General features: G+C 44.0%; 1 protein-coding gene across 1 annotated transcript in view; it reads right to left on the bottom strand.

Moving 5' to 3' along the window:
• TRABD2B (TraB domain containing 2B) overlaps nucleotides 1-18,645 on the bottom strand; it is a 296,180-nt gene that overhangs the window by 106,048 nt on the left and 171,487 nt on the right. Inside the window, exon 4 of the mRNA XM_072867434.1 lies at nucleotides 9,526-9,700. Coding sequence (XP_072723535.1) covers nucleotides 9,526-9,700 — 175 coding nt within the window. The remainder of the gene's footprint in view (nucleotides 1-9,525; nucleotides 9,701-18,645) is intronic.

Here is an 18,645-nt window from a genome sequence, read left to right as displayed (position 1 = left end):
CCTTCTACGAAAAGCGGCACCCCAGTACCAGTGCACCAGTGCTCTCCAATTTTCCTAAGAATTCCCATATTTTGAAATTTTGTTACTAATCTTTTTAAAAACCAATTTGAAACAGCAACACTTTCCATGGATTGGAGTTGCTTCTCACTCCCCATCAGTCAAGTCCAGACTCAGGGTTTCATTAGGTCTATCGCACAGAGCAGAAAGGGAACCGAGATTCAGGCATGAACCCGAACTTTTTCCAATTTCAAATGGCAGCTTAGCTATTGGACTTGGGTTTGAGCCCAGTTTTAGTTGCCACCAGAGCAATTTTGTCCAACAGACCTCTGCTGCTTTCTACAGGCCTCTATAAAATGGCTGAACAGTGGCAGAGTTTGTTTTGAATGTCTACAAGAGGTGAATAACTAAAGTTTATGACATTTCTTCTTGCTGGCTGGAGCTCTAATTATTTCCCTTCTGCCTCTCTAAGTAATTCTATCTTCACTTTACATTTCTGATATTTAAATATTTTTTTTGGACAGAGGTATATTGCGCACACATTTTCTTTTCCTTGACAGGTCTGTTCTGATCTACTAGAGAAAATAACAATGGAACTGGGATTTAGTCGGCTTATAAAGAGTGTATTGGTGTTTTCCAGTAATGTGAAAGTAGCAGCCTAGATTAAAGAACTGGAATGACAAATAAATGTTGTCTCATCCAGGTGCACACGCCAGTCACCTTGATGTCAGTTGCAGAACTATCATTAATTCAGTGAGAATAGGATCTGATCCCAAATCCATAAATCCTTTCTCAGTGAGTTTGCTCTGACGGTATTCCTGGCATAACCGTGACCAAGAAAACCTGGAACTCTCACAAGAACGCCCAGTTTAATGAGATTTCCAGTCCCAGTTTCCATACCAGTAAAAATCCTCAAGAAATCCACATAATTTACAGCCAGGCTTTTTAAGGCTTTCAGTTTCACATCTACTTTTGCAAAACAACTAACTCTAGCCAGCAGTCATGCCCTGTCTCTCCAGTCCATCAAGGAGATCACCGGTTCTTCTCCATACGCTGTCCTCCTGCAACTTGGCCCTAAAACTGGTCAGAAATGGCTTGAACCTGTAGGATACCAACAACACAACCAGTACAAACTGGTTCCTTGCTCTACTAAATTCCCTTCCCAGCTCCTGCTCCGATAGCCTGAGGCTCTGGCAGGGGAGCTGCAGGGGATACAGCTATGGTGGTCGAGGATGCCTTGGGACAACTCTGCTCCTCCACTGGAGGTAAGCACCCAGGCAGGAGGGGCAGCAGAAAGGAACATGAACCCATGTCAGCCCCATCAACTTGCATTAACGTGAAACACTACTGAAGGATTTGTGCTAGCGTACCAGACTCTGAATTTAAGGAAACTGAGTAGCCGAATTTCCTTCTGCTCTGGGACAGCAACACGCAGCAGGGCAACTGGAAGTACACTCGGGTGTGGAGACAGCTTCATCACCGCAGGTAGCACACAAAGGTATCCCAGCTGAGGTAAGATCCTTGGATCCTTTGCAATCTGTACCCTGTTTGCCTTTTCACATGAGCATCCCACAGAAACCCCAGTGTTAGAGGAACACTGCCAGTCTTTGGGTTCTCCACATTGCCCTTTTAAAATCTTCCGAATTGCACTGTTAAAGCTGGTTGGGGATTTCCTGATGAGACAGTTTTGGGGTGGAAAGTGATGAATTGTCTGGCATCCATATATTGATTTCAACATCCCTGTTATGAAACCTATAGCTATATGGGACCTCTGCCTGGTCTTCTGAGAGCTTGCAGGGTGGCCTGTGAATCCACAGCAAGTTCTTGCATGTGTGTGGGGGTGAAAGAGTATTTCATCCCATGTTTAAGCCCATTCCTGTTCAGCAGAGTGCTTAAGCCTGGGTGTGTAAATCTCTCATGATTCTTTGCAGTTCTGAAAAGAGAAAATTTCCTGAATTATGTCTACATTTTTACATCTCAAATGTTGAAGAGAAACACAGCAAGGGCATAGCCAAAATCTCTATATTATAGGACAGGAGGGGCCAATATAGCTTTCTTTTCTTTGAGAACAGGCAGGCAGAATTAGACTTATACAGTAGAACTTGGCACAGGTATAATAATAAATAGGATATGAAAATGTCAGGGACCCAGAGGAGCTGACATTAATGTATGCATTTCTTTAAACCAAAAATCCTACTGCGTACAGGCAACTTTCCCCATTCATCACGGGAAGAATTACACCAGAGATGGTAAACGTATACACTGCGGTTTGCAAGGCCCATTTTACTTGCTTTTAACATTTACTTGAATACCTGCAGCAAGCAAACATAAAGGCCTGGATTTGGGGCTGTACCCTACTTCAGTGGAGCAGCGGTGAAAGCAACGGTGAGAAGTGGCCAGGCAGGACTTCCTGCTGAGCACAGTGAATTCTCCACTGGACCAAAGGGTCCAGGAGAAGCAGCAAAGTGCAAGCCCAGTTACATGAATCTGTTCTTTCACTTGCTATGAGATTAATATAACAAGATTAATATCTTATTATACATCAGGAGTTTTTTCTTAAATCAGAATTACAGGGATTGGCCTTCAGAATGGTAGTTCCCTTTTCACAATAGGGTAGTGCAGGCACATTTATTTTGGCCTCCCTAACTCGGGTGCTCTCTCTTTGCCTATTTAAACTTCAGGTGAAAAGCAAATATTCAGAGGCTTCCAAACCTCCATCTGATATAAGATCAATGTACATAAAAAGTCACTCTGATTTTTTAAAATTTTATTTTTATTTTAAAAGGCTACAGGCTGGATTTGCACTTGGAACAAGCTTTTCCCCAGTGGAGTATCTCCCGATTTACAACAGAGAGTCTGAAAAGAGGATCAGGCATTGCCTGTTTAATGCAGACTTTTAAATGAATAAATTACATGGCTTTGGTCAAAATTAGCATGCAAGTATATTTTTAAAAGCAAAGTGATACTTTGCCTTAAAAACTAATAGTAAAAGAAGTCCATACACAAAACCAGCCCGACCTCACTATAAGCATCTGGATGCCCAAATAAACACAAGCAGAGGGAATTCTAGCATCTGCAAACTGTTAATTCACCCTTTTCTTCTCTTTTGTAGGCTCGCCAAGTTCAATCTCCTGGTCGCCAACTTCTTGCTCCGCTGAGACGACCCGTTGATGAACTGCGCTAGTGATGTCAGTAGCACCACTAATCAGTGTTGGACCAGGACGCCTGACCCAGGGGATAAAGTCTCTTTATATTCCAGCCTGCAAGTGTTTTCTTTTTTCTCCTCCTTTTTTTCTTTTATGTTCTACAGAGGATCCAAGACAAAGACTGGAAATGGGAAAGAGCTACACAATTCTGGGAGACGGAGGACTGGACTTCCGATGCCAGGCTGAATTGGTTCTCAGCAACACAACAGTGGGTGTAACTTTGTGCCCGATTTGCACGCAAGATTGCATCAGTTGGGACTGCAAAACAGCTATTTGCATATTCAACATCTGTAAATCCCAAGTCCTCAGTGTGCAGTTGGACGGCAGCCTCAAGGCATTTCCCTTTTCAAAAAACACTTTCAAGTAACATATGTGAACCTGAGTGCCAGATCTGGTGGCAGGTGCTAATGGCTTTCACAAAGGCTCTCTGGATTTTAATTACTTGCATTTAAGCTGCATATAGTATCCATCACTTCCTTTCCTTTCCCAAACTACTGAGTAGAAATATGGTTGCCAGTAACAAAAAAATCCCACCTCCACCTCCCTCTATCTTCCCCCCCTACCCAAATTCAACAGCCATCATGTTCCATCTCAGTTGTGGTCACCTTTTTAGCCATGGATGAAGCATGTTCAAGACAGATGCATTATCTGGGTACCTCTCCCAGTACTCTTTAGTTTATGGAGAAAAATAAGCACATCTCAGTGGTGATCCAGACCACGCAAGACCTGAGTCATCTTGGAGATATCTGTCACTCACTCCAGAAGGTGAAGGGTGAGCCTCTTCCTATCTTTGGTATCTCTAGTATCTAAAATGATGTGTGCTGAAATTCCCCTTGGGAATCCTCTGTAGAGACGACAAAAGGGAAAGAGCTGGAGCTGAGGACTAGGAAAAGGAGATTTTATATTCTCGCTCTGCTCTCACACCAACCCCATCCTACAGAAAAATTGCACAATTCTCTCTTTTGCTAGTGAAAACACAGCAACCCACTTCTGAGTCCCATTATGAAGAACCACCAGATAACATTTACAAAAGACTTTGGAAACAATATGTAACATTATTGTTTAGGAGACTGGACTAGATGACCTTAAAGGTCCTTTCCAACCCCAGCTATTCTATGATTCTATGATTATTGTTAACAGTCTAATTTATGATGATCAGAATCATTACTAATGACGCTGCCTGCCCAACGCTGGCTGAGAAAACTCTGCAGGATGGGGAGGGAATTCACCTGTTCTGAGCATAGAAACGATCAAAATCTACTTCTGCTGTTCCTGCTCTGGGACGAATTCCTCTGCTTTCACAGGAGCACACGGACATCTACAACAGAGCCTGTATCTTTTTTTCTTGCAGAACATCTCAGAAATTTGAACCTAATCCATCAACAAGTAGGTACCTAATCTCAGCCACCTAAGCCTACAGCTGAGCAAAAGAGGTTTGACTTTCACACGCACCGATCCCCGTTAATACGCACTGACTTCATTAGGAGCTGCGGTCACCAGCCCGCTCTGGCTTCCACCACCCCGTGGACAACAGCCCGGGTCTTCTCCGACCTCTCAGACGCAGGGGGCTGCCTGGACCTGGTGGGGTGGGAAAACATGTGCTTTCCTCCACTGCAGGACTGTGGTCCAGAGACAGTTTGATTCCCCTCTTGCTGTGCGAGATGCTATGGTACTCGCATTTCAACTGTCTCTCTCAGCACTAAAAGAATATTCTCCACGATATATTTATTATTTTAGATAACCAAAAACACTGTCTTAAAGCCTACTGATTTGGCTGCTAATAAACATCATGAAATGGAGCAGCATCCGAATTTCTGAAGCAGTAAATCCAGCTCTCAGCTACAAACCTGACAGCTCTCATAAAAGAAAGAAAGAAAAGCAAGTAAGTAAAACATCCTAAGGAAATTATCGTTCAAATTAACTGCAGACATAAATTTATCCATCTGTTATCATAAGTGTTACTTGAAAATTATTTGCCCATAAAAATGAAATAAACCAGAGTGATTTTCTTCTTAAACATTGACTTCATGTGTATAGACTTAGTTGCCAAAATATTAACTCTTTTTAACAGCCCTTGTGCTCTTGGCTGCGTCCCTCTTTCTTGACTGTAAATGGACCTTTATAAATTGCCTGAATATATCAGGTCTAAGGCGCTTTGCTGTTATTATGGATCAATAATTTCTAGCAATCCAGGATGGATTTTCAAAACACAAAACCCAAGCAAACCTCCAAATTTTACTTGGAAGTACTGTATTTAGCTACCTTTATTCATTCAAAGGGAAAAATTACCATGCCTGTTACCTGAGAAATATCATTTAACTGCATAAACAATAAATGCTGTTTCATTACTAGAGTATAGTTACTGTGAATATAGGTATGGTGAGATTTTCACATTAATTCTGAATACGGTAAACCCTGGCAGGAGAAGAATGAAGTGCACAGAGCTGGGTATAGAGCTGGGTCCCATTTTACCCAAAGCCTGTATTTTTCTTGGAGAGGAGAAAGAAATGAAAGTAGAAAGAACAAATGGCTATTTTCACTTCTATGTGTTTTATAAAGGAATAAATTAAAAATCTGAACAACTGCTCCAATGCATTTAAATTGTGAGTAATGCTATGGAAGGCGGGGAAGGGGGAAATCTATTGAAAAGTCTACTTTTTATTTTTAAAAACGGCAGAAAACTGAAGAGCTCCATTTAGAATTGTGTAATTTTTTTGTTTTAATACTTCTGACTGGAACAACAAGAAAAAGTATCTTTCGACAGGATAAAAATGCTTCGCTTCACTTTGTGGATGTAAAAAGTGTTTTATCTCAGCTTGCACGGATATTCACATGCCTGTCCCCTTACCACTCCTTTGTCCCCAGGACTTGTCTGTTCGATGTGTCACGGCCCCGTGCTCAGTTACAGACCAGACTCCGAACCACCTCTCCTACAATGCACCACGATGTCTTTGCAGCTCAATGCACCACGATGTCTTTGCAGCTCAGCCCTAAATGGCACACAGCAAAACAGTTTAACTGGGAACCCCAGTTTACAGAGGAGAACAATGACACCCAAGCACTTGGGATTTTGATCAATGTCTGCAAGAAGTGGACTTGCTTTTTCAGAAGTAAACAGAAAAATTCTGTTTTCCCCAAATGCCCAATTTTCTACAAAAAACTATCAGCTGAAAGATTTTGATCAGCCTTCATTTAAAAGCAAGGCAGGATGAAGAAGGTAGAAATTTTATGTATAAAATAGCTAATAACCAGGCTATAAACATGCAGAGTTGCACAGGCAACTAGATTAACCGCCTGCTATATTCCAATCAGCCCAATAGCCACAGCTTTACTGGGAAATAAGCGTTCTTCAGAAAAACAGCAGTGCTTTTCCCAGGATGACTCCTGCTGCACCTGAGTGGCACTCTGCACCAACTTCCATGCAAATTTTATTTCTTGGACCTTTCCTTGGGTTTGATCCCTTTCCATCTGGAAGCAGTGAGGATGTTTCCATGTGACCTGACCTGCCAGATCTGGTGGGACCAGGGTATGGCATCTTGCCTTACGTGAAGGTTATTTAGATCTGGTGAGAGGAGTTGCCACATCTCCCTCCACCTGCACTTCCCTCCAGCCACGTGTTTTCATCCAGCCAGGTGAGAATTCAGCTTACGCTGGATGAGCTACAGCTTTTCTGATGGTAAAATACATTTTTTGTTATGGGGACAGGGCTTTACGCTCTACCACGTTTCGACCCAGAAGGGATTTCTGCCAGTCCAAACCCATGACATCGACCACACTTTCTGCTGACAGACACTGGCAGCCTCCAGCTCCTGCACCACCAGGCAGCCAGGGTATCGTCATCGTGTTTCACAGCTGAAGCCAGCCATGGTTTTCATCCTGTAAACTACTGCTTTTGGTCACGGTGACCCCTGTGTGTGGGTTGTTTGGTTTTTTTTCCTCCAAACAACAGTACATACTCCTGGAGGAGTCTGTATTTTATAGACTCCTTGCTGCTGCAGTCATTGAGAAGGATACGCTGAACCGAACCAGACTGTAATTTGCAAAGACAACTGCATGGATGGGTAGTTCAGTAGTGCCTAACACTAAATTAGTGTAATTGCTTGACTAAGCCAGGAGACACCGTGCAGGTGTCTTTGCATCCATGGCACTGGGATCTTAAATCAAGAAGTAGATATAAGAACACAAAATACAAACTATCAATAAAAGCCATTCTTATAAGTCAGTGCATGGAAAAAAAAAAACAACAAAACCAAACCAACAAAAACCCTCAGGAGAAAAACTGCATTTGAATCATAAGAGAAAATGAACTTGCTTGCACTTCGGCCACATAAAAGTTTTGGCACTGAAAAATTAATAATTTTCTCAGTACTTACTGCACAAAGAAAAAAACACCCCAGAGAAGAGAGGAGGAATTAATTGTACTTAAGTAGGGATGGCCTGCAGGGATAGCCCGCTTCAGTGAGAAAGGCCAAAGGGATGCTGGAACAAAGAACCCAAACCAAAAAGCTTTCCTCAGCATCTCCTGTGCCCCAGTTTTCAGTAAATCCTGCTGCATGTGTCTGTTCCGTCCTACTACAGTCAGTGCTGGGAAAAAGAAATAACCCAGCAACAAAGGCGGTTTTCAACATCACCAAAAATGGAGATTAAAGGACAAAACGAGACTTGCTCTTCATGAGCCAGCTCTCCCAAGTGATGCTGCCTGGGATTTTCAGGTAGATGCTCTCCGATGGGGACAGGGAACGCAAGCTCAAACCTCCCACAACTTAGATGCAATTTTCTATGGAAAGCAATGAGTAATTAGCATCCATTTGCTTAATTTCATTTCTGTCATTAGCACATACACATAGCTGCAGTGGATTGGATCCATGACCCATCTAGTCCCAAGATCCTGTCTCAAGCCATGGTCTGTAACTGATGCCCAGGAAAAGCATGTACAGAGCAGGGCAAGTGTGCAATGATGCCAATTTACCCTCCCAGCTCCAGTATATACTGGTTGAGGGACTTCCAAAACTGGAGACTACATCAAAACCATCATATTCAATAATCTCTGACAAACCTCGCTCCATGGGCTAGACAAGCTGTTTTTTATGAATCCCTGTCCAATTATGAACCACCACGATATATTTTCCTACTGTAAAAACAGTTAAGCAAAACTCGTCGGACAGAAATATCAGGCAAGCTTGAGATTAAATAAGCTTGGGAAAATTCAGTCTGGATACACTCAAAAAATAAATAAATCAAAATGCATCTATCTCTGCTAAACCCTGCAGTCTTTAATAAAAATTCCCACTGAAGTGAGTAGCGAAAGGTGAGTTGTTGCCAAAGTTCATAGCGAGAGCCATGGGATGAGAAGCAAAGTTCTGTCAAAAATGAGAAATTGTCAAGGAGAGGGAGCAGGAGGAGCGGATCGGTTCTCGGCATGACAATCTCAGGCTGCCTTGAAAATCAAGGGAGCTCAAAGAGCCACTTAAGCTGGTGCTCAGGATTCTGCTGAACTGGGGCCTGAACAGTTATTATTTATACTCTTATCACACAGAAATGTGAATTCCATTTGAAAGGGAAAAGAAATTAAAAAAGGGAGAAAAAGGGCAGTAGCACATACTGTTGCAGACTCACAGAAGTACTATAGACATCTTTGTTCTGCAGACTTCATGGAGAGAATTTAAACAGGCAGAGGGATGCACTGGATTTTTACTTAATGATTTAAAATGATTTAAAATTATTTAGCTACACATACAACTCATGTGCTTGTGCAAGGTCCAAAACCAGACAGTCTGTACAGACACACCACCAAAGTAGCTAAGTCACCCATTGAGAAAGTCTAGCTACAGCAACCCCAAAAATTTTGAAACCCCAGGCCAGCACCCTGAGCCATGCACATGTCTATGCCACAGCAAGGTTTGTATTCCCCCAGTCACTGCCGTCAGTACCTGGGCTTGCAAATTCAAAGGCACTTCAACCATCTCCTACACCTGCGGCCACAAGCACAACCATGGTGTGAACATAACCCAAGCAGCCCACAGGTTGGGCTGGGAAGGGAACAAACACAACAGCGTGAAAAGCGTTAACAGCATCGTATTTCTACAATCGGATGGAAAGCAAAGGAGTGCAGCCTGTCCACAGCCCGGCTGGACCCAGAGACACCTCCTACATCAACTCACTGCATATTAGAAGCAGGTTTAGACAAACAAAAGCCTTTCTGCTTCAAAGGGAAGTCCCCTAAGAAATCTTCCCGCAGGACTAGAGACAAAATCCTGACGCATTCAAACCACTTTACTTCCAACCATGATAACTGAGTAAAACAGAAAAATTCATGCTGTACCTGCTCCAAAGGCAAAGAAGAAGCTCTTGTCTGTGTTCTCCCTTAAAAGCGCCATGACTCTCTTCCCCATCCTCTCATTCCTCTTGTAGATGAGCTCCTGTCTGAAGTAGCTGTCTATCTCCTGAGCCGTCACCTGCTCATGGGGTGGGAGTGTTGTGTTGATGAAATTAGGGACCTGAAATGGAGAGAGAGAGAGACTGTAGTTCAGGTAACAGTGGTCAAGTAATCCCCAAAACACTGGTTGTTTTAATCTAGCCTTATTTAAACCACCGGAGCATCATTATCATACAAAAAAACCCCTAGAGGATGAGAGTTTGTGAGGTTGCTGGGAACTCTACAAAGAAAAAACAAATCACCAACCAATACACGTTTTTTTGTTTGTTTTTTTTAAGCAAAGCTAATATTTTACTAAATGAAACTTAAGTTCATTTTGACTTTTCTCTGTTCCTTCAGCAGGATGTAGTTTTAGGTGTTACATTTGGGTGAGTTACTAAAACCTTTATTCTCTGCTTGTTCAACACAGTTCATTGGCTATTTAATACCAGAACAAGTCCTGTCATCTGTTCTCAGCCAATGTCACCATGAACTTGAGTAAGGACTGCACGCTTTGGCTTATATATGCTCCTTTTTTATAACCTAACAGTTAAAAAATAGGAAAGGTTAGCAAATCCAGCCATGGGAAGATGTAAATGCCCTCATGTTTCTTGCAGCTTTAGATGCTATTAGATCTCACCAGAGAAGACCATGCATTGCAACACATAAAGCCCTGGAACATTCCTGATATTTCCAAGGAAGGGATTTCCATAAGAATGGCTCCTTAGGTCCCTGTTTTTGTGAGATGTTCACAGGCACAGAAGAAAGGCTGAAACCCCACGGACCATTCTAGTCAGGGCAGCAGACCCAGGAATGAGCCAAGACCCAAGCTACAATGGACAGACAAGCCAGAAGTCTCTGATTATTAGGACAGGCAACTTGTTTTGACATGGTGAGGGTCCAAGGTCTACCATGAGAGTTCGGGAGCCTACGGGCCCTGCAGCAAGAAGCACTGTAGGTGGGCAGTGTTTGATGACTGCTAACAGGACCCAGGCACCTTCCGGCGATTTTCTGTGCCTCACCACTGGAAAGCAGCTTAAGCTGCAAAACCCAGGTTCAGATTTCTGAGTCCCCAAGTGCATGTAAAGCTGCCAGGATTACCAGTGCTAATCTGAGTCAGTGGTAATGATATTGCATGCACAGCCCATAAGAGGAACATCCCTCACTGTGCTGCAATACTTGATGCAAGAACTCTGTTACTTTGGTTAATTCTTTCTCTGGTTTTCTACTATACCAAATTCCTGTAGTCATTTTCAATACTTGCCTTTAGTCTTTGTTTTTCAGCCCACCTCCTACCCTCCCTCTTGGCCACCTGATTTTATCACAACAATTTTTGTCTCTTCCCACCCTTTTCATTCTTACTGCCTCTCTGAAAGCTTTCAGCAAGTCTTACGGAAATAACTAATTTCCATCATCCCAGTGGCTCTCCTTAAAGCTTTTTCATCACAGCCTCAGCTACAGCCCTCCTAATGTGTGGGGGACCGAGAAGCAGAGATTTCTCACCATGCATTACACAGAACGACAAGTCTAGGCCTTGCTCTGGATTCCCATCAAAGGCTGTACCCAGCTGGGTGAGCCAGAAATGGGCACCACATCTCCTGAGCTGGGGAATCCCATATGGCTGGAGTTAACACTTCTGCCAACAGCAACCTGCCCTAGCCTGTTGGTCCATGTGGGCCAGGTGGACCTTTGATTTTCCAAACGACTTCTCAAACTGCTTTGCCAAGTCACCGTACGTCTCACAGCACGTCCCTCCTTAGGGGTTCAGTTGCATTACCCTGAGTCATTCTTTCCTCTGGGCTTTCCAGCATGGCTTGGCTTCTCCAGTGTATCTTGTGAACTCTGCAGAGCATGCAAGTACATTGCACCTTGGACTCAGTTTAGCCCTTTGCCAGCACTCAGCAAATAATAAGTCCCATTAAGCCAGACCTATCAGAGACATCAGTTTCCTGTTAATACACAAGGAAGCTGCCTTGATGTCTGGCAAGAATGTGCATTTGTCTCAAAGGGACACAGGAGCAGTCTGCTGGTGTCGGAGGGGTAAAACGCTGCTGGCTACGGCAGCAAAGGATGCAGTGGCTTCAATTCCTGGTGAAAGGCAGGGAGAGATTTTTACTGTAGGAATAAAGTCTGAGGAACAAGCAGCCATTTTACACTTGCAATGACCTCTGCAACATAGATCAGTTGGTCCACACAGATATCACAAGCCTTTGTATCTCTGTACTGAGGCTCTGTGTTTAATGGAGTGATGTAGCTGAGACACGAGTCAGGGGAGCCTTCAGAGACTGAAAAGGAAGGTGAAATTTTTGGGGAACATCTGAAGGCTCAGCATCCACATAAGAGAAAGTCTTACGGGAAGTGAAGGGAAGTGAAGGCTTTGAACTGATGGGACCTGGTCTCGAATCACCTGTGATGGTTTGGGGAAGACAAGGTACGGCATTGCCTGTAAGGACAATCTGCTCTTACGCAAAAAAGGAGCAGCAATGCTGGGGGATCAAATGGCTTTGTGCATCCCGCTCCAACCAGGGGAAAGCTCTGATGCTGGAAGTCTAGATAGCCGAAGGACAGAAGTTGTGTTCAGACCTTGACTAAGCGGGTCTTTGCCAAGAAAAAATGCACCTTCCTTCAGCTTGTGCAACGCCATCGCTTGCAATCCTACGTCCACATTCAACCCACGGTTTGTTTCTCCTCTTTATCTAACCGAAAATACAGTCCACAAAATGGAGCCATTTACTTGGCTTTTTTTCCCCTCCCTTCCTTTCTTTCTCTTCTATGGGAAAGAGTTTGCCAATGGCAGAGGGATAAATTTAAAACCAAGGACTGGGTTTTGTCAGCTTTTCTCATGCTTGTCCAAAGAACAAGACAAAGGAAGGTATCACCTCTAGAGGCACATCATCAGCTACAGCTCCCGCTGCACCTTGTGCATTCCTGTATTTCTAATGACTGCTCCATCAATGGCAAAAATAAAACGTGCACGTATGTTTCTGCATGTGTGTGGCAGAGGACAGAGATAAATGATTGAAGTAAGTATGCCCGTACACAGTAGTGCAACCACACTCTGAGCTATGACACTGGCCCCATTAATCACCTCCTCTCCACCCCGTATCGCAGTTCCTTTCCACAGTCGGTGACATACACCATGCCTGGCTTCAAGCAGGCAGCTGCTCCTGTTGATTTAAGAAACCCTTTAGATTCCTAACCACCAGACAGGGATCAGGAAGTCAAGAAATAGTCACACGCAATTAGGAAGCTGTTAACTGCAGCCAGGATTTAAGGGGGTTTTTTTGAAAAAAGAAAATCTGTTGTTTTAAAAGGATGGGCTAAAGAACGCACCAGAGCTTTTTCATCACAGCCTCTGTGATGCACCTTACCTCTTCAACTTTATCAAATATTTTTGTTTCCATTCAGTGTAAAAAATAATTTTAAAATTTTAATGATAGGTATTTGTTGTTTTGAACTGAGAGTGAATGGATGAGACATTTGCTGTGCCAATGGGTAAGGGGCTGACCTCCTGATAATAGCTGAATACTACTACCAGTATTTAAATGTACAGCGGGGTGGTGATGTGACTGTTGAAAAATCCTAACTTCTAATTTTGCTGTTCATCTAGGAGAGTAGCAATTGGATCAGCAGAAAAGGACAGTGCTACCCATCACCTGGGGCACGCTCACTTTGTAGTGGATATATATGGCAAGACATAAATAGATTCTTTCTGTCCAGAGGTGTTCAAAAGAAAGAATATTTTGTTTGACTGAATCAGCTAGAACTCTTCCTTTTTTCTATTCCTGTTTACTTTGGGTTATGGCTCTCCTATGGACAGTATAGATGGACCCCAAACTCAGTCATTAGGTACTCCCTGCATTTCTTAGTTAAGCTTTTGAGGTTAAAGGCAGAGAATATGAGAACAAAAAAGAAGTTAAGTTCCAGCCTTGCAGAAATTTCTTCCCCTCCACAGTGCCTGTGTAATTTTACTTGAGTCAGTATCCCTGATGGAATATATGTGTGGGTAAAGCTCTGCACACATGTCCGAGCTCACAGTGCTGAGGGATGCAGGCCATAATTCTTCACCTTTGAAGTCAGTGGGAGCTTTAGGAAGAAGAAAGAGGAAGGATTGTGTAGTGGTTATGACACTACCCTGAAAAAATGGTTCTGTTCCCACGGGTGATACAAATCTCTTGCATGATCACAAGCATGTAATTTCGGTTTAGACCTTCAAAGGAAACTCAGCACTTAACCTCCACTAAGTATCTTTGAAGCATTTGGCTTTATTCCTCCTGTCTCTCAAAAGTCCATCTGTAAAATGGGGACTTTCCAACTTGATGTTACATACAAGGCACTGGCTAAATCTAGCTGTTGAAGGACCCAAAGGAGGGTCCAAAGTCCAAGACGATGCTCAGCAGTAACCTCTCTTCCCAAAATACTTTGTGGAAGGAGGTTGGGATTCTGCTGCAATCATTAGCATAAGAGCTAATGACATACTTTAGCTTAGAAAAATGCATCAGCCGTATCTCAAGATCTGTGCTATGCTGTCAGCTTTGTCTATAGAGACAGAGAGAAAGAAATGAAAAAAAAAAGAAGAGAAAAGCAAAATATATTGGTGCAGTCTTTTATCACATTTAGGACTTACTGCCAAAGTTCAGCTGAAAATTCATAAACACCAGACTACATTTAAATACATTTTCTTATTTACTATTTTTTTAATATTTGGACAAATATTCTGGACAGAGGCATGATGCCAGAGTTGTGAATATCTATCTGCAAATAATTTTTTTGGACACATATAAGCACCATCAACTTCGGTTAACATTTTTTTTCCTTGCTTTGGATCTATTGGCTACAGTGGAACTGCTCTAGATTCAGTCCAGTATCAAATCACAATCAGATGTGGAGGAATAGTGTTATCGTTCCTAGTCCTACGCACTACATTTCCCAATCCTCTGATAACCTTTTTTAGCCTTGTTCTGTTCCAGTGATGCTAGCCTATTTTTGGAATGTGCATTCAAATTGTAAGATTATGTCAATGAAAAACCACCGCTACCAACATTAGAATAAAGGGCTGCGTGCCCTTTCTTGCCTGTGTGCAGGCAGAGGTGGTCTTCAACCATAAGTCTATCTGCAGATGGAGAAGAGGAAGCTGAAATAGAAAAATGGGAAGCCAACCCCTGCCATGGAAAACGTAGTGATCCTAAAACCTTTCCTGCCATTATCTTCCTATATCTTGGTCTCCTGGCTTCTGAGACTCCTCTCTCCCACTGTCTCCTGATCAGCAGATAACTAATGGCTTTCCAGCCTCACCTCCTGTGCAATGTCCAAACTCCAGACTGCTGCAAGTACAGTATTATCACTAATCCTTGCAGAGGAATCTCTTAATAATAAAACTGCCTTATTTCTCCTTCTCTCCCCAGAGTGTTCACAGGCTAAATAGAGAAAATAGGAGGAGGCACTCCCAGGGTCACAAGGGATGTCTATGGCAAGGTGGAGGAGCGTTGGCCATCAGCTTCCCAAGTTCCAGTCCAGCACCTCAATACAAACCCCATCCATCTTTCCCCAACAGGAGGGCTCAGCCTCCATGCTAGTAATCCTTATCTCCAGTTGTTAGCAGGGAGTTGTTCCCAGATCACGCCAACTACATTAATTTTTTTTTAGACATGATAAAGATTGGGTTCTCTTTATTAGTCTTGTAGTTTATGAGCTTTACATGGGCAGAGGCCAGAAGACAAGTAAGGGATCATGCTTTGAAGGATTTTCCCTGTACCACGCAGGTCAGGAACTTTTATACGGTTGACAGCACTATGCAAGATAAGGATCTCAAGAGCTGACAGCGTGGCTTATGGGAGCTGCCAGGGAGCCAAAGCAGCATCCCAAAACCCGCTGGCTCCTCCAACAAACCGAACGGCCCTAAATTCACACCAGCCCTTCTTGGGTCAGAGGCTGACATCCGAGCTCAAGTTATCATTCGTTTATGAAGGGAGGATACCCTCCCGTTAACCAGCCCTGACAGGGCATTGTGGTTTTTACTGCACTGCTGCAAAATATACTGCTCTGGACTCGGAAGACACCTGTTTCCCTCTGATTTATGGACCCTCCTGGCATCTGGGAGAGCAATATCCACTTACTGCAGCCTCTGGTACGGAGGATTCAAATTGTGCAAAGTGAACGGGCTGCAAGAGCAAGCATCTCTTGATGTAGGAGGACGTGGCTGCTGAAGAGATGAATGCTGCTGCTGACTCAACTGGTTTTCCTCCAGCACTCCTGAGCTTCCATCCTGACAGAGACCTTCACTGGCCAAGGAGGGGGTGTCTGGTTAATCTGATTTAGTCCAAAGCCCAAAGCTGGCAGCTGCCAAGAAGATGAGATTCCAGCTTGCTATGGAAAAGGGAAACCAGGAAAGAGCTCTACAAAATGGTGTCCAGTTCAAGAACATTGTGATTAACATTGTGATTGCTTTCTTTTAAAGCACCAAAATTTAAGGTAACATGTTAGAAGCCTGAGTGGACTGTAAAAGGAGTCTTTGATCTTCAGGATAAGTCAGTGCCATCACTCCTTTCCCAGGGCAAACATCTACCCAAGATGGGACTTGAGAATATATTACAGGCACATTCAGCACATTTTGGAGGTTGTGGTCAGGATAGGTATGGCGATTTGGTGGATTTTGGGCTGCTAAAACTGTTTATTAGAAGCATACCCTGACACCAAACTCGGATACAGACTCCGACTGATTTGAAGTCACAGAAAGCTTAAACAAATCCCCAGTCTGTGCTCATCCAGTTTTGTTCCCACCCCTTCGCAGAAAGCGGAGCAGTTCCCCAGGGACAACTCTCACTGCAGCCAGAGGCTCGCAAGTTTTGTGCACACATCAAAAAGCCAGTTGCACTTCTCCCACCCACACTTGCCCACCAGCCACGCTGCCCGGCCACAGCTGTCCCTGTGCCAAGGAGCCCTTTGGGAAGCGCTGTTGGGATTTGGACCAACTCAGCATTTCCACAGCAGGAATGGATTTTCCATCATGTCACTTGGCTTAGCAGGAATCTGTAGTGTCCCAAACCTCTGAAAGCAGGGAGCAGCCCTGAAAAACTGCAAGGCAAAGGGACAGCCAGCTCTCCCTCGGTGGAAAGTGTGGTCTTGCGAACCAGGGGCCTAACGGAGAGGGGCTTATGAACCCTGAACTATTTTCTGGCTCCGATTCACTGCAACTGGGATGCGTTGCTGCAGTTTCCAGCATTTCTGCTCTGCTTAGGCACGTCTAATCCTCTCTGAGCTAAAGGCTGATGACTCCTGTCGCTGAGCTGCGCTGATAAGGCCCCCGTTCCCATCCCACGGGGAGGGGTTCAGGCTCCCAGGACAGCGGCTGAGGTCGGGGTGTCTCACACCCCCATGCCGGCAAGCCCAGCCCTGCTCTTTTCCTACGCGTTGTTTTCTCCATCTGCTGCCTCAGAGGAAGGGGACACATGGCTCGCTACCCTAGCAGCCTGTCTGCACCCTTTTCCCTGGAAATAGCAATGGCTGGAAGAGGAGGAGAAGAGTCTCCTCGCACAACCCCAGTATTGTAGGGCATCAGAAACCCACAGAAAATATCTGGATGAGGATGGAGGGGAAAAAAAAGTAAAAATGCTTTTTGCTTGAAGGGAAGTGAAGGAGGGAAGAAAGTCTGAGAGCACAAGGAGACCCAGTGTAAGAGTAAGCTAATTTCTTGGGACCAGCTGTGGGGAGCCACTTCTGGCTGTGAGCTAATCCCTGCCCACCCACATCACTGCTCGGCATCCACAGACATTGCAGATACATTGCAGTTCATGCCAGCAAGCTTTCTATAATTGGCCTACCCGATTTAAAGCTAGCTTGGGTACCTCTCAGCATGGCGTGGCAACTTGAGTGTAAAAATGGAGGTCTTTGAAATGGAATTTCAAATTAGCTAGCTCACCTCTATGAGTGACTGGAGCATCTAAATTTATAAATAGAGGAAAATTACAAATAGGATGAGACGGGGAGGGAGAAAAGTAGGCTGAAAGCTAGGGAAGTCTCTATGGATAGTGCATGATACTTTTATAAAACAATCCTGCAGATGACACAAAAGCTGTAGGAGTAATTGCTGGCCTGAGTGTAAACTTGCCTGCAGGCAGGGTGGGCTGCAGCCCCCGGCGCGCCTGGACACCCGTGTCCCTGCAGCTTCAGCCCCCACCGCACCCACGTGGAGACCCTTCCTGGGAGCCCCAAACCCATCCTGCCATTGCTGTTCTCCCAGGTGGTACCTGGCCAAACGACAGTCGTGTGTCCTGCCCGGTTTTACTTTCTCTAGCGCATCTGGGTTGAAAGAAGGCATGTTTAAAAAAAAATAAATAAATAAAGGGGGGGAGGGAAAAAAAGGCAGAAAGGCCACAGGGATGGGCTGTGCATCTCACAAACAGCTTGGGGGGGGGTGGTGGTGGTGATACTTTTATCCCTGTGAAAAAAATAAAAGACTTCCAACAAATCTCTGAGAAGTCATGACCTCCATGTATGTTTCCTATTTGTTTTTCCACACCAGTTAAATAGTTGCTTTCCAAGCACTTAGGAAAAAAAGAAAGAAAAAAAAAAAAAAGAAGCAAGCAACACCAACCCTTCCCCCAAAGCCTCCTTCCCCACCCCAACCCCGTCCCTGCTCCCCTTGGTAGCGATGCCAAAATATGCAGCCGGCCTCTCTATCTGAATGAATGTTTTGATTAAAGAAGGCTTAACAAAACACAGTCAGAACAATGATCCCAGCCTCCCTTCTGCAAGCTTCACCCAGCTATGCAGTGTATATTTAGGACCAGATTACAGGGACCTGTTCATTAATTGAATAAGGATGACAAGCCTGCAGTGTATGCAAATAAAGGTCTGGGTTTCAGTGGGGAGGGTAAATCTTAACTACCTAATGATACTCCCGCCCCATTTAAAACCCCTTTAACACTGGGGTTTTTTTGAGGCTAGCTTTCATGAGCTTGCAAACATATGGAAAAGTTCAAGTTTTTCTATTTCCCTTCCAAATGCTTTGTGTCCTTTGACAAAGAA

This window comes from Ciconia boyciana, chromosome 7 (genome assembly GCF_034638445.1).
Source record: "Ciconia boyciana chromosome 7, ASM3463844v1, whole genome shotgun sequence".
Lineage (NCBI taxonomy): Eukaryota > Metazoa > Chordata > Aves > Ciconiiformes > Ciconiidae > Ciconia > Ciconia boyciana.
This window is presented reverse-complemented; position numbering and strand designations above follow the sequence as displayed.